Source organism: Delphinapterus leucas, chromosome 4 (assembly GCF_059928025.1).
Source record: "Delphinapterus leucas isolate spDelLeu-1000000601 "Yukka" chromosome 4, BTC_Dleu_Yukka2, whole genome shotgun sequence".
Lineage (NCBI taxonomy): Eukaryota > Metazoa > Chordata > Mammalia > Artiodactyla > Monodontidae > Delphinapterus > Delphinapterus leucas.
Genome location: NC_143132.1, coordinates 131,002,569 through 131,028,730, shown reverse-complemented (window position 1 = coordinate 131,028,730; position 26,162 = coordinate 131,002,569). Strand labels below are relative to the sequence as shown.

Here is a 26,162-nt window from a genome sequence, read left to right as displayed (position 1 = left end):
CCAAGGAGTTCCGTCCTCAGACAGTGAGCAGATATTTCAGCCTTCCTCCAGATGGCTGCCAGCTGGGTGTACCCCCAGCAGTTCGTTCAGAGCCACACAGCACTTCTCTTCCTCCCCCTCTGCCCTAGCCCCATTCCTTCCGCCAGGAACCTTCTGGACTCTAAGAAAAGAAGCGCCCTACCGTGCAATAGAAGGAAGGAGCATGTCATCACACCTCCCACCCCAGCCCTATTACCTAGCGTCCCTCCTGCTTTCCCTGTCCCAGCCCTGCCACTCCCAGACGCTTCCTGGGGAGGCTGAAAGGTCATCACAGACACCAGCACACACGGGCCAGTTCCCCCACCTGCTCTTCTCTGTCCCCTGCTTTCAGAGGCCTTGGTCACTCCATTTATCACCTCTCATCTCTCCAGTGATGGGAGTTTGGCCTCCCAGCTTCCGGGGAGACTAGATAGCTGTCAGCTGGGTGTACCCCAAGCAGCTCATTCAGAGCCACACAGCACCTGTGGTGTGGAAGAGCAGGTGTCGGGCCCTATTGCCAGCTCTGAGGTGAACACAGGCCAACCGAGTTCCCGTCTCGAGGCCACTCACAAAGGGAAGAGCACAGCCCCATGGTGGACTATGTGCCTGGGGACCTGGAACAGTAGATTCAACTCTCCTGACGGATTCTGTCAGGGAGGGCTCCACTGGGTGTTTGTCACAGAGGCCTGTCCTGATGCGCTGAGCAGAGTGGGCAGGCATGCTTCCATCTAGAGGTGACACAAGGTCATGGGAAGTGCAGCCACCCACCCGCTGTCACAGGCCACCCGGTGTCCCCGCCTTCTGCAGCCTGACTCATCCTGTCGCCGGTGCCAGCACGGAGGGCCTCATGCTACAGGCTGGGGGAAAGAGTAGTGCATCTGTAAAGGACAGTCTTCTGGGAGCTAACTACTCATTTAAAGAGCTTCTTCAAGTCATAAGCACGAAGCGCCCTGGAGAAAACCAGCAGATGAGAAGGAAATCTCGGCCATTTGCCTCGTGGTGTAGAAGAACACAGCCTTTTCCTCAGTCAGAGAGGAAAGAGTATGCCTGGGCTCAGTGAATTTACAGATAAACCAAAGAGCAAACTGGTGAGAGAGTAGCTGTCATGTTACTATTCACAGGGGTAAAGCTAGTTACTGAAAACCTCCTGTGTCCCATGGAGGGACAGCTAAACCAGGCAGTAGTGAAAGGGGGCGCCACCACTAGGAGTGCTCAGGTTTTAAAATAAGGCTTTAGCCAAAATCAGAAACCAAAGAAATGGGGGAAGGGGGCATCAAGAAAATTAGATGAACCCTGGTTCCAAATGTAACCCCCAAGCATTGCTTTCTGAACATGCCCTGATTCGTGGAGAAGAATCTGGCATATTCCAGGACTACCCTTGTGGCCTGGGTGGGCAGCATGAACATTTAAAGCTGATTTATATCTACCCCCATGTCAGTAAGCCCTGAAGTGTCACATTCAATCTTGTTGGACTATTTTCAAGTCCGTTGTTACCAAGTTAAGCTCTAAGTTCATCCATAACGTAGATTTATTACTGGGAAACACTGTCTTCTGTAACTCAGTATCCCCTGAGATGACACTGTATCACGGCAGAGTTCAAGGACTGATGTCCATTTGTTTTCTAAGATCCCAGAGATGGCCAAAAAAAAGTACATGTTCCGTATTCGTACTGTTTAATAAGGCAGGAAAGTGGATACTGTTATTTTTATTCATGAACGATAACTAAACCAAAAAAGTATTGGTGCTCAAAAGAGGAAGTTTCAGTTCTGGAGGTTTCCTTACGTGCAGCAGATATGGGTGCACTGGCGCTTCACCTCACGGCCTCAGCCTGGTCGCAGGCCGCCTTGTCCACGTCCTCGGGGGAGCACAGCGCCTCACCGGCGCCCTCTCCTTCGGCCTCGAGGCCTGTGGGACAACAGGCATGCTGTAGGACTTCTTACAGCAGCCCTGTCCCCAAACTGTCCACAAAGGAACAGCGGAAAGGGGAAATCTAAGTACATCACAGACGGTGAAGTTAGGGGTCAGGGTGGACGGAGCAGCAGAGAGAGGTCCTAATATGTGTGTTAGGGACTCGGAAAAAATTAGGAGAGCAGGTGACATTGGTTGAGCACTTGATGTGTGTCAGGCCCCAGGCTAAGAGCGTCACCGTGCTTTGTCTCCTTTCATCTTCACAAGAGCCCTCTGAGGAGGAGGAGGATTATGGGGCTATAATGGGCCTCTCATTAGCTCCATTTCACAAATGAGGAAACGGAGGTCCAAAAAGGGAAGTAACTTTCCCGAGGCTATTCCGCTAATAGATAGTGGAGCCAGGATTCAAACCCAGGATCCTGTCTCCAGGGCCCAGAAGAAGTGCTGGGTACGTGGAAAGCACACTCTGCCCCTGACAACTGAGAAGACACAACATACATGTCAGACAAAGGGGCAGAAGAGCACACCCCAACGAGGCGGTGCACTTACTCCCAGGTGCGGTCTAGGCTCAGACCCTTCTGGAATTGTTCCCTTTGTTCATCATCACCTGAGGCCAAAAAGTCAGGCTCACGATCTCCCAACACTCTCCCCGATGGCCCCCCATGAGTGGTGCCCAGCCAGTTTGCTCTCCTCCTTTCCCAGAGTCATGCCTACTTGTTTCCAGTCACCCCCCAAAAGGATGAAGGTGTCACATGACCCTGGACACATAAGGAAACACGTCGTGGGCTCTCCCTGAGGGCAGGCCCCCAAAGGAAAGCTGGTCCTCGCAGTAACACACCAGAGTGAGAGTTCTTCGCACAGAGGATGGCTTTGGAGAACCACCGCCCACACTTAGATGTTCAGACTTGGGTCTCTGGTCCACATAGAGCCACACTTCCCAGGATTTCTCAGCTCCCTAAACTCCATCACACTCCCAGCTTGTCCCTCAGTTGGCAGCAGGCAGCACCAGGATTAAACGAGGGCCAGCAGGGGTCAGCTCCCACCCTTCCTTTCCTCGCCCTCAAACCACCTATTCTTGCTTGATTGGATTCAAATCTTGAAGAGACCATGACGAACATTTCAAACATTTAGGTAAACCGACTGGTTAAAACCCAAACATTTAGGCACACGGAGGTTATTACCATTTCAGATCTGCAGGCAGACTTCTCCCAAGAATGCCCCTTCTCACATCCTTTGCTTTTCCCAGGATGTTCACCCCCTGGCCCCTTCCACCTCACTTCAGGCTCAACCCAGAGACGTGCAACACGGTGACAGGAGCAGCACAGGCCGTGTCTGGTTCTTCCACTCGTGGAGTGGGGTGAGTCACGTGCACTCCGAGCCCTGTGGGTTTCTCACCCAGATGTGGAGGTGGGGATGACCCAGCATGCTTTTCCCAAAATGTGGGCTCTGAGGGGTATGAGAGCCATCGCAGCGATGGGCAGAGGGCCCTTCTGTGAAACTCTCTGCTTCTCGGCGACCCCACCAAGGGCTTGATGGGGCACGTGGAGCACAGAGAAAGTGAGGGAATGACATCTGGCCTCTGCCATGGAAGTGGGCTTCCAGAAAGTTACATTTTCCGGGTGGTTTCCACAGGAGAATGCAAAGTAACTTTGTAACGAGAGTTTGACTTCAAAGTAAAAATGCAGCCAAAAATGTAATGAAAAAGCAAAACTGTTACTCTGAAAACACAATAGAGCAGAACTGCCGCTAAAGTTATGTAATGGGCCCTGTTTCCCCAGCAGGCCCTTATTAGACGGAGGACTTGGTTACCACATAGTTACTGTCAGTACCCGCCCCCCCTCCCCGCTGCAGATTTAATACAGACCAGATCTGCCTGGATGACTTACCCAGAGGGGCTTCCGGAACCTGGTCTGAAAACTTAAAACTGGGGAAGAGCAGTGCCAGTTCCCGGCGGGCATCTTCCGAGTCCCGGCTTCCATGGACTGCATTAAAGGGCATTTCTGTGCCATACTGAGCCCGGAGACTGGGAGCATGCAAAACGTACAAGAAACGATTGTCTCATTTGAAAAGAAATGTTTTGCTCTCTGGCAACATGGCCACCAGCTACCAATCAGCAGCTGGCATTTCTGTGACATGGCTTTCTCTGCTGGAAACGCCAGGAACAGCAGCAGGGATGATAGTAGCCGCGGTGTTCTGGGCACGTTGCCAGTGCTTAACATACCTGATCTCATTTCATTTGTGCGGCAACCGTGTGAGGGAGACTCTGTCATGATCCCCAGTTTAAATATGCATGAGTTATGGTGTGAGCCCAGGAGCTGCTAGTTTATTGCTGTTACTACGGGGGCTGGGCTAGCACCCTGCCGAGGGCTTGGTACAGGTTGGCATAGTTAATCCCCCAAGGTCCCCTAAGATAATATTGCTAGGACTTCCCGTATGTCAAACAATGTTCTAACTTCTCTCTCTCTCTTTCTCTTTCTGTCTCTCTTCATCTGAGGCAGGTCCTATCCTATTATAGTTCCCATTTTCCAGATGAGGAAATTAAGGCAGAGGGATTAAAGCATGGATGACCCAGGGTCACACAGTTAGTAAGAGGAAGAAGAGAGATTCTAAGGTCGGTGCTCTGAACCACAACACTGTACAGCCTCCCCCGACAGGTGCTCATATCCCCCTTTTATAGATGAGAGAACTGAGGCTCAGAAAACTTAAGATCTGAACCCTGGGCTGTCTTTCATCAGCCCAGGCTGCCTCATATATGAATGTTCCCGGCCCCCTACAACTGTTATGTCACAGTAAAAACTGCAGTTACTTAGTCTCTTGCTAATTTCTTTCCTGTTGGTGAGGCCTCTCTCAGCTTCAAAGGCAAGACACAGTGGATTTGGCATTGGTGGTGCCAGGCTAAATATTCACACAGGGCCAGGGAGCAGACCAAGGCAGCCTAGTGCTGTGTGCAGAACAGAGCGCTCAGACTCTAGCGGGCCTCAGGACACCTTGGGTAGGGAGTAGGGGATGGGGGTTGAGGAGGTGAGTCTACACTGCACATTCCTAGGCCTCACCCAGAGTCTCTGACTTGGTAGACCTGGGTGGGGCCCTGGAATCTGTATTTCCTGGGTGAGAGTTGCAGGTGGCTCTGGGACCACACGACGGGACCCTTTGGCTGCAGAGAGAACAGTGAGGACCCAGCTGCAGCCTTCAGAAGAGGGAAAGAGGCAGCAAGGAGGCACCCAGTGAAGAGCTGGGGACTGGATCAGAGGGAGAGGATGTCAGGGTCTCCTCAAATACATAACAGGGAGGTCAGGGACTCCCCTAATGTATGACAAAGAGGGAGCTTCATGGCCATCGGAGAGCCTTCTGTGTTACCCATGGTTCTGGGCTGAACCTCGAGCAGGGCTCTCAGCTTCCTTGGATGCAGGTTCTGAGATGGATGCGAGGACCACAGCTGGTGACATCACCTGTCAGGCTGCTCCCTCCTTGCCACATCGGGGTCACAGGGTCCCATGAGGGTTTGCCAGGCGGTGACCACATCCTCGGTGCCCTCAGTCCTGGTGAGGTTGAGGAGGTGGCTTGGTCCACTGCACATGTGATGTACCAGCTTCTCAAATGCCTCCTGGCACAAGGAGGGAAGACAGTGAGCCGGGGCAGGGGCCCCAGGGCCTGCAGAGGGCCGGCGGGCCCATCCCACACACAGGATGGGAGAGCGTCAGTGAACGGCCTTGCCACCGGCCTGCATGCCGCGGAGGGCCCCGGGGAGGCGGGGGGCCTAACCACACCAAGATAGAAGTTAAAGGCGGGAAGATGAGGCTTTGAGTTGACTCCCTTGGGGTTGAACATGAGATAATAAGTTAGGTGGGAGCATTTAGAAGACCACAGATATGGAAATCATGTGGGTGCTGGATAACCAGGGGATGCGGTTGAGACTGTGCAACCCTTCCCCCTTCTTCAAGTAGCAGTACTCAGGCTTCCTTTGGGGAGAAACTCTTCCCCATTTCACTTGGTCCTAGGCCAGCTGACAACCACAATGCCTATCCACCCCTGCACATACACACCCCCTCACCTGAGAGGTGGAGCCCAGGCTCGCTCACCGATACCCTCCCTCCCAAGTGGGTGAGTCACAAGCAGAAGCAGATGGAAAGTGGTTGGGTCTGAGTCCCCCAACAGCAGAACCCGAAGTGACTGTCCGTGAGGTTTCGCTCCCAAGGGCCCTACCCCGCCTTGGTTCTTCTTCTCCCCACACCTTCTTATGCAACTCCTTCAACTCTCTTCAGTTCTGGGAGTCGTGGAGTGTCCCTCCGATAAATTCCTTATTTCATCCCTTAAGTTGGAGTCAGACTCTCATCCTTGCTACCAAAGAATGTCTCCCTGATGCAGCCCGTAATTATGATTTGGAGACCAAGTTCATGGCTCACTTGCTGTTCATATTCTTGCTGTTCATAATACTCTATTTTCTCCCAAACTAATAGCAATCTATAAACACAATGTTGGAGAAAGAGAAAGAAATGAGAGTGTTTTGGATAAGTGGAAGCAGAGAAGCTGACCTCTCCAGCTCTGTGTTGGTAGAAAAGTCGCATTTCTGCTTCTCTCATGTCTCTCTCTTCATTTGTTAAAATGTCAAACCCAGCTTCCTGGATCTGTAGGAGATATATATATATATATATATATATATATATATATATATATATTCTAAAAGGGTAAAGCAAGCCCAAATTCACATTTCAATGTGTTGAGAGTAAAAGATGATGGAAAAGGCAACATTAAAAGCAGTGGAGACCCTCATCCTCCAATTCGATTTACAAATTGTAAGTTACTTAAATGGAATTTTAATTAAAACTCCTTAGAAGCCTTCTTTCCCCCCGAGGACCCTGCTACACAATGCTCCACCCCTGTTTTTCCACCAGAGGAGACATGAGGATAGTCTGTAAGGTAAGCGTTGTCTCTCTCACCTTCGTGATAATCTCATCCGTCTTCCCATGGACCACCGCATCTGGTTTAATGACTGCCAAGGTGCAGGCCTTCTCTGATGACACTGCAACAAGCTGGCGATGGTGCTGTCAGACGCTGGGCTCTCGGGAGCCCCTCCGCAGGGATGTGCAGCCCCGCACACAGCCCCCGGCTTCCCTCCCCTGGCCTCTTGGCTGTGCTTGTGCAGACCTAGACTCTAGTGGATGCAGGGGTCTGGCTCCAGACCCCAACCTTAGCCTGGCTGCAAGGGACAGAGACATGCAAGGGACATGAACCTGGGAGGGAGGGCGTGGGGAGGGAGGAGAGGATGGGAGATGGGGGAGGAGGTCAAAGACAACTCAGGAACAAAAACCAGAAACAACCAAAAGAGTCGGCTCTTGTCCCTTCCTGTCTGTCACCCTGTCGTGATTCTTGACCTCTAACTGCTGCCGACCGTGTTCTCCTCTCCGTGTGCCTTTTTGCCTTTCCCGGCGTGTGGTCAGTAGTGGCTGCCCCAGGCCCCGAGTTGGCATGACTGGTCAGGGCCAGCACATTCTACCAAACTGCGCCTTCAGTATCCTCTGTCTCTGGTCACACTCTCCTGAGAATTGGCCAGCTCATTGCTTGGAGCCCAGGCACCAGTCATAGATCACCGGCCAGTCTACTGGTGGGCCGTGTCCATAGGTCCAAGCAGCTGTGGGGCTGAGGAAGGTGCCCCGTGGCCACCATCCACCGCTCAGGCCCGCAGACGCCGTGGGGAGCCCTGTGTCTGGGCACAGACCCATCCCTGTCAGACTCCCGTTTGTATGGACTTGGCCTTGGTGAGCTACCTACACTCTCCACAGACTCTATATCCCCCCACGGCCTATTTTCTCTTTTCAACTTCTATATCAGTTGTGTTGTAACATGACAGTATCTGCACCTGAGGAGGGCCTCCTACTTTGAAAAATCTAAAAAATGTGGACTGCAAAGGTGTGAATCATTTTAAGCAAGCCAATTGATTCATTATTCCGTGAGCACTATTTCTAACATCCTGGGAACACTTGGACTTTAAGGGACTCTTACAATAAATCCCCTTATAAATTGACCGATTCATGAGACCGCCTAGAGGTATAGGGTGAGAAGAGAAGAGACCAGGGCTGGGGCCCTGAGAACTCCAGCCTAAAAAGGGAGCAAAAGAAAAGAAGCCAAGGAAGGGGAGGTGGCGGAGAGGCCAGAGAAAACAAGAAGGAAAACGAGAAAGGTCTCGACATCTCAGACACCAGAGGAGAAGAGGGCTTTGAGTAGGAAGACGTTGGGGACGTCGGCCAAGCCCACAGAAGGATGCCATAGGCTATGACGGGAAACCGCCCGCTGGATTTGGCACCAAGAAGGTCACTGGAGCCTTGGGGAGCGGAAAGGGGGCAGGGGCGGAGGAGAGGGTGGCCCAAGGAGTGTGGACCACGTTCAGGAAGCTAGGCTCGGGGGAGAGGAAGGCGAAGGGCAAGGGTAGGCTTTGGGTAGTTTTCTAGGTGGAGAGACCTGATTTGGGAGAAAATAATGGGGAAGGGAAAAAAGAGGTCATCCCAGAAAGAGACAACAAACGTTTCCTGCAGAAGCCAAGTCGCTGATTTCCTTTTCACACTTGGTTTCTTGCTCTCCTAAACTGTGCCTCTTCCCTTGTTAGGATCCAAATCAGAAAGTCCTCGTCATCCACACGTGAATAAGCAGCTTTTCTATTTCAGGGAGTAATCAGAACGTCCTTCTCTCTCCAGCTCGGTTCTTGAGCTGCATCCTGGTCTCCCCTGGTGCCTCAGGGACCGTCAGGAGGCACCTTGCCAACAACAGCCTCTCTAACCTCTGGCTTCTCTTCCCACTGTCAGGTCAAGGCGTTCTTCTCATATTAAAGTTTCAGGAAGAACAGCAATGCTCAGGAGTGTAAAATCCATGAGTTAATACTTGGGGCATAAGTGGAAGAGGGTGCAGGGCTGTGGGGAGGGAAGGGGTTCAGTACAGCTGACTTTCTGACACTTCAGAAAAAAGGCGAAAGAAGCTCAAACTCTTTAGTTCAAATAAGGACTAAGGGAACACCAGCATCATTACTTTACCTTATTAGCGTCACTCCCTCCATCTTACTAAGGGAACCTTTCCTGATGCCCAGAAATTGCCATGAAACTCACAGCTGTTATAACTGAACATGATCAGAAAGCTGGGAAATGTACCCAAGATGCCATTAAAGGGCAGGAGGGACACAACACAGTATGTTTGAAGTCAGGTGATTGGAGACAAAATATTTTATGGGTTATCTTCCCAGAGTTCAGATCGCTCAATAAACTGATTACTCATATATTTTATAAAGACACATCAGGGACTTCCCTGGTGGTCCAGTGGTTGAGACTCCGTGCTTCCAGCAGAGGGGGCGCAGGTTCGATCCATGGCAGGGGAACTGAGGTCCCACATGACGTGCAACGAGGCCAAAAAAAATTAAAAAATAAAAAACACACATCAGGGCTTCCTTGGTGGCGCAGTGGTTAAGAATCCGCCTGCCAATGAAGGGGACACGGGTTCGAGCCCTGGTCAGGGAAGATCCCACATGCCGTGGAGCAACTAAGCTTGTGCACCACAACTACTGAGCCTGAGCTCTAGAGCCTGCGAGCCACAACTACTGAGCCCACGTGCCACAACTACTGAAGCCCGCGTGCCTAGAGCCCGTGCTCCACAACAAGAGAAGCCACCGCAATGAGAAGCCCGCGCACCACAACGGAGAGTAGCCCCTGCTCGCCGCAACTAGAGAAAGCCCGCGCCCAGCAACAAAGACCCAACACAGCCAAAAATAAATTAATTAAAACAAAACAAAACACACCCACATCAAATCCGAGTCTGCTCTGCCTTCTTGCCATGCTTGTTGGTTCTGTACTCACCCGCATCCTCATCGTCACCATCTTCCTTTTCGTGGGAAAAGCATTCATCTTCATCAGAAAGAGCCTCATCTTCAATCTAGCACAAATTGGTCATGGACAGTAAGTAGTTAGCTAATTAAAACTCCACAAAGACCTTCAAAAACCAGCAGAAGCCAAATAGGTAAAGGTCCTAAACGCAGAGCAGAAGAAGAGGGTCAAGATTATCAGCCTTGGGGCTTCCCTGCTGGCGCAGTGGTTGGGAGTCCGCCTGCCGATGCTGGGGACACGGCTTCGTGTCCCGGTCCGGGAAGATCCCACATGCCGCGGAGCGGCTGGGCCCGTGAGCCATGGCCGCTGAGCCTGCGTGTCCGGAGCCTGTGGTCCGCAACGGGAGAGGCCAAAACAGTGAGAGGCCCACGTACCGCAAAAAAATATATATATATATATTATCAGCCTTGGAAACTTTTCAGGAACTTTTTGAGTAGTTGGGTGGTAGGGAGTGGGGGAGGGAGAGCGATTGAGGACCAGGAAATCCATGCTGACCTTAAGGTTTAGAGTCTGCCTGTTTCCACGAGCATCAGGTAGAAACCAAGGAAAAAGAAAGATGAAATAGAGAGTTGTCAAGAAGACAGAGTAAGAATTGAAATGCAAGTAAATAGTAAGCAACTGGCTACACAGTGCAGGTAGTACAGAGAGAGAGATCATTTATCTGTGGAGTAGGTACAAGCGTCTGTGATTTTCTTTCCTGGGGAAAAATTGCCACTTTTCTGGGGAACAAATGGGATTTGATTCCAATCCATTCTATGAAAACAGGGCTTTGCTCTTTGGAACTGAATGTGAAAACGTGAACAGTGAACGCGGAAAAACGTCAAGGCTCCTTTGGCAGCTGCTCGGGGCACCAGGAGATACTTCTTTCTACCTAAGGTGTGTCGGTTTTCAAAGGCTGCCAATTTTTTGTGAAAAACTTGCAGTCCACGTTGTCCTGGAAGTAATTTACCAAAATCACAAGCTGTGCTGATCTTGTTTCTTAAGGTAATGACCCCTTTCTAGTTAAAGAAATGAACCCTCTGGGATCACAAGTCAAACTCAGGAATGAGAAGGGAGGGCAGGTCACCAGGAGAGATTTCCCCCTGAGGCTGACTCCTTGTACCCACTACTGGATTCGGAACTTCATGTCCATTTCTGAATTCGTTGTCAGCGTTCCAGAAACCCTGTTAAGAGATGCAGTGGGGATGAAAGGGAAATGGATAAAAGACGTTAAAGTGTTCTGGATGAAGGGGACGACTTCAAAGATGATTTCCTAGTGGGACTTGCACCCTCCCCTGAGCCCTCAGAGGCCCCCAGCCAGCATGGGCATGTAATGCGGCTTTCCAAGGACAGTGAAGACATTGGAGGGGCAGGGGAGGCACCTGCTGGCCTGGCCTGGGAGACACTCGTGGGCTGGCCGCTTACCACTCTCTGCTCTCTGCCTTCGGCCAGCACAATCTTTTCAGCCTGCAGCTGCTCTCGGATGGTTTTCTGCAGCAGTGGGGCATTTGCTCCTCTAACCAATGCCACCAGCTCCCCTCCCTAGAATACAGCACAGATGTCCTGCTCAGACCACACGATGGGCAACCTCCTTCAAGAGACATGAGGTTCCAAGGGCTTTGTTTACAAGCGTGCCCAAGGTCAAGGTCTGTGGACCCCAGGCCCACAGCCTCCATCCACTTCTCTGCCCCCTACCCCAGGCCCCTCCCTTCAAAACTTCCTTCAGGACAGCGGGGAGTTAGGTGGGGGAGGACCAGGGCGCACTGGGTTGTGAGTGACTAAGTGTGGCCTCTCCTTGACTCCTTCACCCAACAAGTATCAGCTGAGCACTTACTATGCCAACACCAAGACAGACACAGAGAACAGAAACACTAAACGTGAAAAGACATAGCTGCCACCCTCAGTGAGTGGGGTGTCAAGTGGGGAGAGAGTGGTCGTGTCAGAGAAACAGTTGCAGTAGAATAAGAACATTGCTTTCATGGGGTACTTGGGATTTGGGGCAAGAATTGATCCCCAGCTCCATCTGGGGTGGTCAGGGAAGACCTCACAGTGGAGGTGGTGTTCCCGGTGAACCCGAGTTCACCGCCTTCGCTTTTTCAGAAGTCTCCCTGCCCGTCACTCATGGAAGTTCACGTGCACGGGGTCCTCCTTCTGTTTCCATCCCGCCCTCAGAGGACGGCCGCTGTGTGACTGTGCTGAGCTGCTGCACACTCCCACACGGCCAGTTATGATTTATGCTTTAATCCCGCACGCTCCGGGCTCGAGCAAGGAGACCACTGCAGTAAGGATCCCATTTCTGCAACTGAGCTCTGATGCCAGTTTGGCGGAGGGCACTTTCATCTCAGTGCTTCCCACCCCTGCTCCCTCCCCCACCAGGTTTCTTCGTAAAACCTCAGTCTCCCTCGAGAAAGCCGAAGCTCAAATAATGTTTCACCATAAGCTTCCAACTTGTAATACTTGCAGTGCCAAGGGCAGGAGCCCAAAGTTTTCCAAACTAAACAACTCTGGCCCCGGTTGGCAGATCCCAGTTTCCCTGACTGTGCTATGAGGGGCTGGACCGGGTCAGGAGGAGAATATCAATCCACTGTCTTCAGGGCCTGGCAGGTGACCTAAAACCAGGAAGCCAGGTGTGAGACAGCGGGGGGCCTTCAGGGGCCTGGAGCCCCCTGTGGATGTCACAGCCGAAGGCAGCCAGATGACGTTTCAAATGCTGAACCACTGGCCGTCATCAATCACCCCTCTCATTTCTGACTTTGTATCAACATATCTTCACATTTTACAATGAAACGAAGGTGAATACAAAGCTTGTCTACCCCACGAGGGAGCGTTCATGTTTGCTGAAAAGTCCCCTCTGCGGAGGTCTCCAAACTCTGCACTGAGAGCGAGACCTCAGTCAAGAGGTTCACTAGGGACTTCCCTGGTGGCACAATGGTTAAGAATCCACTTGCCAATGCAGGGGACACAGGTTCGATCCCTAGTCCCGGGAAGATCCCACATGCCACGGAGCAGCTAAGCCTGTGCGCCACAACTACTGAGCCCACGTGCCACGACTACGGAGCCCACGTGCCACAACTACTGAAGCCCGAGTGCCTAGAGCCCGTGCTCTACAACAAGAGAAGCCACTGCAGTGAGAAGCCCGCGCAGCACAATGAAGAGTAGTCCCTGCTCGCCGCAACTAGAGAAAGCCTGTGCGCAGCAACAAAGACCCAACGCAGCCAAAAACAAACAAACAAATAAAATAAGAGGTTCACGAACCAGAAAGAGCACAGGCCTCTGAGTGAGTCCTGCTCTGTCCCGGGTACTGCCCTCATGAAGGCCCCAAGCCCAGAATGACTGCCCAGAGCTCCGCCCATGAGCAATGCCATGATTAAGGGCATCTGTCCTCGGCCAAAATAATAGAGTCAGGGAGGAAACAGCATTCACTCGCTGGGAGCAGTGTGGCCTCTTGGTGAGAGGCGTCCATCTGAACCCTTGTGATGTGCAGCCGTGGAACAGTTCTGGACTGAAAATGTACTTACTGCATAAAACAGAAAGGTCGGCTCGCACCTCCCTCTGTATTTTTCGAGGACATCAAGACAGTCTGCCTCTGCCTAAAGGAAACAGGCTGTCAGCAGGGCGGGTGCAGGGACAGGATGGCAGGAGAACCGTGCGGGACACACACACCACACCCCCCATACAGAGCACATACACGTCCATATTGCATGCACACCACACACACACACACACACACCAAACGCACATACTCCTCATCCCCCACATACCACACACTGCATACATACCACACACACATATACATACCACATATATATACCACACACACATATACATACCACACACATATACACACCATGCACACATACATAACATATACATATCACACACATATACATATCACACACATATACATACCACACACACATATACATACCATACACATATACATAACATATACGTACCACACACACATATACATACCACACACACATACTACCAGCACATACATCCTGCTACACATGCACGTGCATACGTTACGCATAATATACACACATCACACACACATATCACATCCTCCCACACACCACATACACACACACCACACACGTGCACGCACATACATCACACAGTGACTGCCCTCCCCAGCTGGAGCCCTGGCTTGCTCTCTCTCACGCTCCTTCTTCTAATGCCTTTCATCAGAATCTTAACAACGGTCAACATACTGGTAAAAAGTGTTGCCAGTGTAGTTTTCTGAGGAATAAAATAAGGAGGATGTGACAGTTTGTCCTGCTCCGGATCAAGGGAGCTCCACCACTAACATTCCACATCTGCCCTGAGTGGCAACAACAGAGGAAGGTCCTCAGCTCACCTCCGGGTCTGATAAAGCTCCCCATCCAGACCCCTCCTCCGCTCACTCCACAGAAGCCTCACAACCCACTCCCACGGGAGGAGTGCAAGCCCTGGGAGCCCAGCTTCTCAAGAGTTAACGTAAGGGAGAGTCTCGCTTGTGTTCACCGTCTCTGAGCCTCAACCCATGCAGCTCATCCAGTGTCTCTTGCATGCTTCTCTGGAAGTGATTCCCATTTCCATACACTGACCTGAGTAAACTTTACCTGAGTAAAGTTCCCCTTTAAGGAGCAAGGATAGAAATCTTAAACCCTGTGCTCTGGAAGTGAAACTTCAGGGTTCACAGTGGACACGAGCCAAGAGGGAGTGTTGGCCTTAAAGTGGCCGCACGCCTTCCTGGCTCTGGCATCAGGGGCAGCTGAGCCCACAGGGACTGTCAAGAGGCAGGGTCGGGGGGAGGCTTCCTCCCTAGAGAAACTGGTATCAGCAAAACAATCCACAACGGATGCCTTGTCAATTATCTGAAAAAGGCCCCTCAAACTTCCTGTTCCTGTTTTAAATTTTTTAAGTTTTTTACAAGTTGTGTGATATTGTGCTGAGAGAGGACCTTACTAATGCAAAATGCAGAAGGTCCAGGCCGACCTCGATCCTCATCTTCTGGAAGAGGCTCACCACGGGCTTGCAGGGGCCGCACCAGCCTTGGTAGACGTCGACAACTGCGTGGAACCAAGAAGCAGGAGCGCTCAGCAGGTACCAGCGCCCCGCACGTCAGGCAAAATTGATACCTGCACATTCCAACCCCCTCCGATGGACATCTATTTGCAGGGATATTTATTTCGTGGTTAAAGGGATTTATTATCCCAGCAGAGTATGAGCGAGTGTGGCAACACAGCTTTCCTTCATGAACTCAGTGTTCCGAATTCTAAACACAATGAAGTGAGTGTGGTGGAAAATCACTTACTTAACATGGATCCTTTGCCTTAAGGGACTTTCAGCTACATTCAGGGTCAGGCCTAGCACAGAGAAGCCCTCAGTACATATTTGAAATAGACTGAAACTATCTCTTCTAAAAGGAAGAGGTCACTGTAGGTGACCTATCAGGATGCAACCAACTCTTAGCTACTTTGGTAATAAACATAGCATTAACCTTTCCTCCTGATGCATTGGAAGCCACTTGCTTTGGTTAAAGGAGAGTTTTATCTTTAAAACTTCACTTTATCAAATCAACATTATTCTCCTGGAAAGTGAACCTGAGAGAGACCTAGGTGGAAACTGGGGTGCATTTTTCTGCTTTGGTCCCAGTCTCTGGAGTGTGGTGGGACTGGGTGTGAAGGACCCTCCTGTCTGATTGCACTAGACCCCGAGGCCTGTAAGAGGCTAAGCAGCGAAGCCAACTCATGTGCACCGGATATGCACCAGACCTGCCCAGCCCAGTCAGACGCAGCAAGTAAGTGCTAGATGGTGATGGACCGGTGGTCACATTTTAAGGAAGGATGTCTTCCTAAAGACCTCAGCACTCAGAGCTCATGTCTGATCCACACAGGGGGTGTTCCTGTTCTGCAGTTAGAGTGCATCCTCATGGGGTCAGAGTGTGGACACTGCTTATAAACTACCAGCCCTGCCAGTTTTAATAGCATGCAATTTGCGATTTTACTCTCTGAAGATTCACATTTCAAAATTTTCACATCACATGAGAACTGTTAATAAACCATGATATAAATTACCTTTTTTTTTTTTTTTTTTTTTTTTGGCCATGTCACACAGCTTGCGGGATCTTAGTTCCCCAATCAGAAATTGAACCCAGGTCCTCAGCAGTGAAAGATCAGAGTCCTAACCACTGTACCACCAGGGAATTCCCTAAATTATCATTATTAAAATTAGCATAGACTCTGGCAGCACTGTCTTAACGCTGTACTGTAGGACTCAGGGGAGGAGGCTTCGCAGTGGAGAGGCGACTTGCATTGGGCATTGTGGAAATGCCAGGCTTGGACGGGCAGAGAGGGAGGCCATGGTGGGAAGCATGGTGGGGGAGTCCAGGGGCCGCTGCGGTTGGGTTGATCAGTGGTGGCAGAGATCACTGGAGGAGTGGGGAATGTGGGTTTGAGGAGTTCCATCCTGATTTACTAGGCAACGAGGGTTCACAGTAAGTTTTAGAAAGGAGAGAGAGTTAATATTTACTGAGCTATGAGAGAGCATCTGCACTTTGCTTTTCTCTCAAAAAATCCAGCAAGATAGTATCATTATCCTACCATAGAAATGAGGAATGAAATAACCAACCCAAGGTAAAAAAATAAATAAATAAAAATTCTCAAGCAGTAGACCCGAGTTTTGGACCCAGGTTTGTCTGATGCCACAGCCCGGGCTTTTTCAATGACTCCAGGAAAGAAGATGCATGAATTCAACAGTATGGGTTAGTTCAGCCAAGCAACATAGTTTTGCAGAGAAAGTGAGAGCCAGGCTGGCTTTAAGAGGGACGAGGAAGCCAGACACAGGGGTGGCTGTGTTGAGGGAGGGGAGAAACGAAGGAATCCCTGAGACTTTAAAAATGTAGTGGAAAGACTGGGGGTGGCAGTCCTGTGGGTGTGAGAAGGACCACCTTTGAGCCCGGCAGAGAGAAAGCACTGGGTGGAGGCAGGGAGAGAGCATCTGGGGAGGGAGGAGAGTGAACTAGATTCCAGACACATTGCATTTCCAGTACCGACCAGAGAGTCTAGGGCAAATAGCCCCAAAGTCAGCCAGACAACAGCAGAGGCCAGAGAGAAGGATCTGGTCCTCCTCAACATCCAGGCGGAGGATAAAGCTTCTTTGAGGCTCCTTTGAGGACAACAGCTTCACAGTTGAGGGATTTGGAGATTTCAATAGACCACAGGAATGGGAGAGAAAGGCATTTGGGTGACTCCAGGAAAAAATCCTTGAAGAATTAGGATTCTGTATCCAGGCCCACCAAGGAGAACAGGTTCAAGCCCCAGCAGGAAAAAATTGGGACCCAATTAGCTGCCAATCTCTATGCAGGGTTTGCATTGCTAGGTCAGCCTAGTCATTTGTACCAGCTTCCCATCTCCTCTTGCACTCCCTGGCTCTACGAGGAGTGGTGGTGACAAAGGCACACTTCCCACGATTGTGGGAGAGAGGTGGCTGCGGACGGGAGAGGAAGTTATGAAGAGATTGACTCTGAAAGGCAGGAAGCAGAAAGAGAAGCAAGGAAAGGAATGGCAGAGAAAATGAAAAGCGGGGTGTGTGTGTAAATCTCAATAGACTTTCGCATGTTTGAAGGCAGATGGAAGTGAGCCAGCAGAAGACCAGAGTTCCAAGATGGTGGCTGACCTTGGAAGCAAATCTCTGCTGGTTCTAGAAAGAGGGAGGAGCCTGAGTTCCTGGCGACTGCTTGATGAAGTGGGGCAGACGAGCCTCCGCTGCCTTAGGTCCACACAGTTCCCTCGTGTCGTGCTTCGAGCAGGACTCGACAAAGTCCACGCTCAATAGATTAGGGTGCATGGAACGTGGCACGTCCTCCAAAAATGAGGAGCTGGTGGCTTTCTTACTGTTGTTAAAGAAATAGAAGTCATGGTGGTTTTGCCCTGGAGCCATGTTCCAGTTGCACACAAGGCACATGGACAACATAGTTAAGACCTGGCACCATCAACAAAGCCTTGTAATCCCTCAAGTAGTAGAGTGTGGCCAGACTCACACCCACATCCTGGATCAATGGAAACGCATTTATTAAGAACCCACTCGGCCCGGGCCTGGACACGTCTGCTCCTGATGGAAATGAAAAAGACAATGGCCCTGTGCTAGAGTCTGGGGGAAGGCATGGAATGCCTACCTTCACAGGGGCCACACCAGGTTGGGTGTGTGCTGGGGGTTGAGACAGAGACACCAGGCGGAAGTGACCGCACAGAGGTTCAGGAAAGATTTCATGCAAGGAGGCTGCTTTAGAACTGCCTGGGGATGAGAAAGGTTTCTACAGGTTGTAGAGGGGTCATGATATTTCAGGTAGTAGGAACAACATGGATACAAGTGAAGAAATGGGGAAACTTGTGGCAAGTTCGGGAAACAGGTTGGAGCCGAGGACAAACCTCAGGGGACAGTGGGTGAAGGGGCTGGAGGGATGGGGGAGGGGGGCTTGAGTGCTGAAGTCATGGGTGCAGGGGCGGCGATGGAGAGAGATGAGAGCAGATACCAGCTGACCGAGCGTATTTATTTATAGAGAGAACTGAGCAGACACAGAAATGGAGCCCAGAGATCTCTAGAGGAAAAGAAGCAGAGAAAGGAAGAGCTGGGGAGCAGCTGTGCTGGGCAGCCTCTAAGATGCCGCCAGTGAGCCCTGCCTCCTGGAATTCAAGCCTTTGTGTGATCCTCTGCCTCCACCCAGGGCGAACAGAACAGGGCAAAAACAATGGGATGTTACTTTTTTTTTTTTTTTTTTTTGGCAGTACGCGGGCCTCTCACTGTTGCGGCCTCTCCCATTGCGGAGCACAGGCTCCGGATGCGCAGGCTCAGCGGCCATGGCTCACGGGCCCAGCCGCTCCGCGGCATGTGGGATCTTCCCGGACCGGGGCACGAACCCGTGTCCCCTGCATCGGCAGGCGGTCTCTCAACCACTGTGCCACCAGGGGTGTTACTTTTGAGATTAGGTTACAAAAAGGCTGGGACTTTCGTATCTCTCTCTCTTTTCCTCCCTCCCTGAGCCCTGCTTTGGGGGGAGAAAGAAGCTACCATGTTGTGAGCAGCCTTGTGGAGAAATTGCTGACAAGAAACTGATGTCTCTGGTAAACAGCTAGCAAGGACCTAGGTCCTGCCAATGGCCACAGGAATGGGCTTGGAAGTGACCTTCTAAGATCTGCCAAAGCCAAATGACTGAGCATGGAAGTAAATCTGACTCAGTTGAGCCTTGACATTCTCTGTGTGACTCTTTAGCTGCAGCCTTGTGAGAGACTCCAAGTCAAAGGCACCCAGCTAAGCAACCCCTGGATTCTGGATCCACAGAAACCGTGGGATAATACATGTTTCGTGTTATAAGGCACTACGTTTGGGGGTAAATTGTTGCTCAGCAATAGATAATTGATACAAGGATGACAGTGACAAGGAGGCCCAGTGACAGTGGCTTTGCTGTTTCCTAATGACTGTGCAGCCCCTGGTTCCACTTGCTTGGGTTGCCTGTCTCTCCTTCCAGCACTTGAGTTCTGAGAGATCCCGTATTCCTTTCAGTACCTTCCCCTTTTGTGCCTCAGGTAATTAGAAGAGGTTTCCGTTGCTTAACACCAAACAAGCCCTGAGTATGGCTAACCATAATCTAAAAGAAGGGAACCCTGCTATCCGGCAGTACTGACTAGTTTCCTGAACTGAACTCACAGATGTTCAAGTCAGATATGTATTTAAACACAAAGAAATTACCTGGTTCTTTATTTATGAAACTCGAGGTTTTGGGAAAATGATGCTCTTTGCAGTTTTCTCTTCATGGTTCAATATGTCATTTGGCAATTTTGAAAAGGATGGGTCTAAAAAATTATCTTAAATTACCAGTTAGTCCTTTGGAACTGAGCATTTCCTCCCAAAGTTCCTGGGTACTGATGTTGACCTAGCATCAAAGAGAAACAAATGCTGTATTACTGAGGGTGCTGATGGGGAGACAATTTTCTGTATTCATTTGCTCCAGGTATCTACCTATTGTTCTCTCTCGCTCTTGTTCTCTCTCTCAATGAAATACTTTACAAATACAGCTCAAGTTGTCATCTTTCCCCAATCCTCTCTTCTCTTTTTTCTCTCCTCCTGCCTCCACCCCCAAGAATAACCACTATCCTAGGAAAATCTCATTTAAAAATTTTTTTAACTTGTTACTTGTCCAAAAACACTATATAAAATTGTTTCGTGTCCCTAAATATGCATAAATGGTACCATACTGAAGATATCCTTTTTCAATTTGTGTTTTTACTCAACATTAAATTTTTTTTAATTAATTTATTTTTATTTTTGGCTGCATTGGGTCCTCGCCGCTGCGCACGGGCCCCCTCCAGCCACGGCGCGTGGGCTTCTCACTGCAGTGGCCTCTCCCGCCGCGGAGCACGGGCTCCAAGCGCGCGGGCCTCAGTAGCCGTGGCTCGCGGGCTCTAGAGCGCAGGCTCAGCAGTTGTGGTACACGGGCACAGCCGCTCCATGGCACGTGGGATCTCCCTGGACCAGGGCCCGAACCCGTGTCCCCAGCGTCGGCAGGCAGGTTCCCAACCACTGCGCCACCGGCGAAGCCCAACATTAAATTCTGACATTTATCTGTATCTATGTACAGAGAGATACTCTTTTTTTTTTTGTCTTTTTATACGTTTTATCGAGCTATAAATTATGTATAATGAGATACACAGAACTAAATTGCTACGAATCAATGAGTTTTGACAAATGCACACATCCAGGTAACCACAATCCTATCACAATACAGGACATTCCATCTCCCAGAAAGTTCCCTCCTTTCTCCTCCCAGTCACTCCACAGTCCTCATCCCAGGGAAACACTCATCTGCTTTCCGTCATAATAAGTTCATTCTGGGCTTCCCTGGTGGCGCAGTGGTTGAGAGTCCGCCTGCTGATGCAGGGGACACGGGTTCGTGCCCCAGTCCGGGAAGATCCCACATGTCGCGGAGCGGCTGGGCCCGTGAGCCATGGCCGCTGAGCCTGCGCATCCGGAGCCTGTGCTCCGCAATGGGAGAGGCCACAGCCGTGAGAGGCCCACGTACAGCAAAAAGGTCATTTTGCCTATTGTAGAACTTCATATAAGTGAGATAGTACAGCATGTCTCATTTTGCACTGGCCTCTTTGGCTCAGCATATTTGGGGGTTCACCTGTGTAGTTGTGTGTCAGTGGTTTGTTCATTTTTATTCCTGAGCATGTTCCATTGTATGACAACATCACAAACTGCTTGATAGAGAGTTTGGGGCTCTCATGAATAAAGACTTAGGAACATTCTTGTTAAATCTTTTTGTGTTTCTGTTCTCATTTGTCTTTGGTAGGTAAATACCTAGGAATTAAATTGCTGGGACATAGGGTAAGTAGATATTCAGTTTAATAGGAAACTGCCAGTGTTTTTCCTAAAATGCTTGAACCATTTTAAACTTCTATCAGCAAAGTATAAGAGCTCTGGCTGCTCCACATTCTCACCAAAATTTAGCCACGCTAATGGTGATGTAGTGGTATCTCAATGTGGCTTTCATTTCTTTTCCCTGATGACTAATGGTATTGAGCACTCTTTCATGGGCTTATCAGTCATTTGTATATCTTCTTTGAGAAGTGTCCATTGATCTGTCCATTTTCTTAAATTGGATTGTTGACCAATTTAAAGTATATTATTAGATTATATATACTTTTGGTGGGGGACAAGTTCTTGTCAGAAATATGCATTATAAAAAATTTCTCTCCAAGTTTGAGGTTGGCCTATTAATTTCCTGAACAGTTTTTGTTGAGCAGAAGTTTTTAATATTGATGAAGTCAAATGGATCAAATTTTAGTTTTATGGTTAAGGCTACTATGTCCTTCTTAGGAAACCTTTCCTCAAAGTCATAAAGATGCTCTCCTATTTTCTTCTGGAAGCTTTATAATTTAGGCTTTCACATTTAAGCCTGTGAGCCATGTGAAATTAATTTTTGTCTACGTTGTGAGGGAAGGATTGGGGTTAATGTTTTTTTCATGTGTAGGTATAGTTGTTTCTGCAAAAGTTGCTGAAAAAAATTTATTTCCCTATTAACTTCCTTTGTTGAAAACCAATTGATTGCATAAGTATGGGTTTATTTTGGACTCTACTCTGTTTTATTGACCTATTTATTCTTATGCCAGTACTATACTATTTTGATTACTGTAGCTTTATGATAAGTCTTGGAATCAGGCCGTGTAAGGCTTCCATATGTGTTTTTCTTTTTCAAGATTGTTTTGGCTATTCTAGATCCTTTACATTTTCAGATACATTTCAAAACCAGCTTGTCAATTTCTGCAATTATTTTAATTGGGATTGCATTGAATCTATGGATCGATTTGGGATAAAACTGAAATCTTAACAAGACTGAGTCTTCCAGTACATGAACATAATGTTTCTTAACACTTATTAAATAGTCCTTAATTTTTCACAGCAACGTTTCATAGTTTTTGGTGTGTATGTTTTGCACATCTTTTGTTAAATATATCCCAACATCTACATCCTAAGTAATTAACAGCTGCGTTTATTGCCATTTCTTCACATTTTTCTCTTATCTACCTACAAAGTATTTTGGTTTATATCAGAAATGAGAATCAAAGAAATACATATTATAAATAGTACATTATTAATAGTGTACATTTTTGTATAATGTTTTTATTTGGAAATAATTTCAAACTTACAGAAAATTTGCAAGTACAGTGTAAATAACCTTTTCTTGAACTATTTGAAAGTAAATTACTAACCTGATTTCCTTTTATCCCCGAACACATTATTCAACATAACCACAGTACAATCATCAAAGTCAAGAAATAAACACTGATATATTATTACCGTCTAATCCCCAGACCCCATTTAAGTTTTACCAATCATCCCAATAATGTCCTGAATAGCAAAGGATCTAAACAGAATCATGTGCTGGATTTATTTGTCAAGTCTCTTTAGTCTGTCTTAGTCTGTAACAGTTCTTCAGCTGTTCTTTGATTTTCATGACCTAATACTTGTGAAGACTACAGGAGGGTTATTTTGTAGAATGCCCCTCAGTTTGGGTGTGTTTGGTGTTTCCTCCTGATTAGAAGCAGGCTGTGCGTCTTTGGATTGGTTGGAATGGTTGAATATTTTAGAACTGATTGGATTAGTTGGAACTGATTGGGATTAGTTGACACTAGTTGCATTGGTTGGAATTAGTTGGATTGGTTAGAGCTGGTTGGATTAGTTGGACCTGGTTGGATTGTCTGGAATTAGTTGGATTGGTTAGAACTGGTTGGGATTGGTCGGAACTCGTTGGCTTGGTTGGAACTGGTTGGATTGGTTGGAATTAGATGGATTAGTTGGAACTGGCTGGATTAGTTGGAATTGGTTGGATCGGAATTAGTTGGATCAGTTGGAACTGGTTGGATCAGTTGGATTGCTTGGAATTAGTTGGATTGGTTGGAACTGGTTGGATTAGTTGGAACTGGTTGGATTGGCTGGAATTAGTTGGATTGGTTAGAGCTGGTTGGAATTGGTCAGAACTGGTTGGATTAGCTGGAACTAGTTGGATTGGTTGGAGTGTCAGAATCAGAAGAATGTTCTCTCATTGCATCCTCTCAGGTGACACACACTGTTGACCTGCCCCCATACTGATGATGTTCACTTTGATCACTTGATTAAGGTGGTCTGTCAGACTTCTGCACTGTGAAATTATTCTCTTTCCCTTTGTAATTAATAAGGTTTTGTGGAGAGCTGCTTTGAAAAAATATAAATTAAAAGACCATGACAATTACCGCTCATTGTTAACACAGGTATGCTAAGGTGTTTGTCTCTTTAAAAGGGCCGGAAACATGTAACATCTGCAAATCCTCTATTAAAGATCCATCTTTCTAAATAATTCATGCTTCCATACATTTTTTGTTTCTATGAAAAAAAAAAGAAAGAAAAAACAGGAAAGTCTTCATGATGCCTTACATGCCGTAAGAGAGTTGGACTGGCGTCACCCTGAGCCCACAACTATAGTCCTAAGGAAAATGATAGAACTCAGGAGTCCTCGCCCTCTCTCTCATAACAGTCACTCTCAGAGGCTCAGCTGTCGGTCAGTGGCAACTCTCTGTGGTGCACCCCCATCATGGACTGAGCCACACCAGGGCCAGGACTCTGGACAGCTGAAGAACCTCACTCCTAGGAGCAGCACAGGAACAGAGAGGTATGGGAAATACCTGGACCTCAAGAAGTCCTACACGAGGTAGAGAATGAATGGCGAATGTGTGGCACCCACCTTTTGACCACACTGTCTCTTGATATCCTGCAATTCCTGTCTTAGTCACAGAAGGAGCCCTAAATAGTCTTACCCAGAGAGAGAACAGGGTTCCTGGGTTGGCAGACCCTAGAGCACTGCTTTCAAGGAGTTGACCTGGTAGACAGGCAACGCTTACACAGATGCCTCAGTGCATAGCCACCCCGACCTCAGCAAATGGGAGCACTTCCTTTGAGGACCGCAGTGAACTCAGAGCTCTGGGGAATACGCGTGGAAAAAGAATTGGTGAAAAATGCTATTACTCTCAAAGGGGATATAAGGTATAGACACAAGAAAAGACAGTCGTATGGGGCAAAAATCTTAGAGCCACGACAGACAGCATTCAGACCAGCCTGGAAATGTCTAAAGGAGTCTCATCATAATAACTCTGCTGGTTATGTATTATCCGTCCTGTTTACATAAAGAGCATGGAGGCTCAGAGAGGTTGAGGAAATCATTCACAGCAATAAGTGGTAGGACCAGGTGCTTAGAATTGATTCACAGACAGAATACAGACAGAGGAAAAGTTTTATAACTCTAGAGTACTAGAATATCAATGCTGGAAGGCCCTTAGGTATAATTCACCCAACATCCTCATTCCACAGATGAGCAAGCTATAGCCCAGAGAGGTTATGTGATTTATCCAAAGTCCCAGAGCTGGCTAAGAGAAGAGGTAAGAACTACATCAAGTCTTCGACTTCCAGTCCGAAGATCTTCCCTTCCCCCCCCCACCCCGCCCCCTGCACACTGTCCTCAGCCTGACATTGCTTTCTCCCTTTTAAAAATCACTAGGCTTTTGAAATTCACATGTAAAGTGGTGGTGCCACAGAGAACAATAAAGGAGAAATCAGATGACTCAAGACCACTGCCGCTCTTCTCTCCAAGAAGTGCCTAGAGCCTGAGCACGTACCCTGATGGACTGAACTGACTATGAGACATTTTAAAGTGTGCTTTCAAAGGTATCCATATTATACATCATCCACATGATCTTATCTTATAAAGCCCTCCCTTCCACTGCCAGGACCCATGCCTGCATCACTTTAGAATCAACCACCACTTACTGTCCAGGACCAGGGAATAAAAGAACAGACCCTGGCTTATGGAGTCACTTATCACAGGCACAAACGAAGTAAGGCACTCTATAATGAAAGTGTAGCGCACAGAATATCAAAACATATTTTTTGAATAAGCGAATGATTTTACAGAGTAGTGGTGTGAGAACTGGGTCTGCAGAGAGGGCATAGTTACAGACACATGTCCAAACTTAAAAGAACCGATACCATATTCTCTCAGCAAGCCACAATTATACTTCAACAAAAAAAGATGTCAACGTCGAATTATACTGATTCATATTTTCTTGTTTTTTTAGTTTTACGTTAATTCACGTTTGAGTTTTATGGTTGCATAAGCACTATAAACATAAACAGCTTCCACCCAAGTTTATGTGTGTTTATATTTAAGCGCACAAAAAATTTGTCATCACTAGAGATCCAAGATAAGGTTTTCTTTTTCCCTTTAAGATGGAAGGTACAATATTCAAGTTTGAGAACGCTGTCTGTCACATACTACTGGCAAACAATATCTTTTTTTTTTTTTTGTGGTACGCGGGCCTCTCACTGTTGTGGCCTCTCCCGTTGCGGAGCACAGACTCCAGACGCGCAGGCTCAGCGGCCATGGCTCACGGGCCCAGCCGCTCCGGGGCATGCGGGATCTTCCCAGACCGGGGCACGAACCCGTGTCCCCTGCATCGGCAGGTGGACTCTCAACCACTAGGCCACCAGGGAAGCCCACAATATCGTTTTTATACTCCACTTCCCGCTCCACACCATCCTCCTCGCCCCCCAACCCCAGTCAAGTGCTGGAAGGAAGCTCCTCTTTGAGGCTTACCTGCAGGGCCATTTCCTTCTTGCTCCCCATGGCACTGCAAAGAAGACAGAAGCTCTGTTACTGACAAAACGCTGCGCTGATCAGCAAGCCGAGACCCTCCCTCAGACAAAGCCCCCCCCCCCGCCCCTTTAAGTTAGAGTGGCAGCAAATAAACGCAATGATGCAAAATGAACACCCCACGGGAGAAGCAGAGCTTGCGGCCCGCGGGCTCATGGCTCGCCGGA

General features: G+C 48.7%; 1 protein-coding gene across 1 annotated transcript; it reads right to left on the bottom strand.

The window, feature by feature from the left end:
- Positions 1-1,663: 1,663 nt before the first annotated feature.
- Positions 1,664-25,972, bottom strand: NME9 (NME/NM23 family member 9). Its single transcript, XM_089911107.1, has 11 exons — positions 25,939-25,972; positions 19,629-19,686; positions 14,721-14,824; positions 13,286-13,357; positions 11,193-11,309; positions 9,762-9,837; positions 6,864-6,946; positions 6,459-6,551; positions 5,376-5,530; positions 3,813-3,949; positions 1,664-1,923 (listed from the first exon to the last, which is right to left on the bottom strand). The coding sequence occupies exons 1-11, from the start codon at positions 25,966-25,968 to the stop codon at positions 1,829-1,831; spliced, it is 1,020 nt and encodes a 339-aa protein (XP_089767233.1). The 5' UTR covers positions 25,969-25,972; the 3' UTR covers positions 1,664-1,828.
- Positions 25,973-26,162: the final 190 nt, after the last annotated feature.

Coding starts and splice junctions, on each gene's coding strand:
- NME9 (XM_089911107.1), bottom strand. CDS start 25,968: ATGGGGAGCAAGAAGGAAATGGCCCTGCAG. Junction 19,687..25,938: donor AGAAGGAAATGGCCCTGCAG/GTAAGCCTCAAA, acceptor CTTTGATGCTAG/GTCAACATCAGTACCCAGGA. Junction 14,825..19,628: donor CAGTTCCAAAGGACTAACTG/GTAATTTAAGAT, acceptor GGTTCCACGCAG/TTGTCGACGTCTACCAAGGC.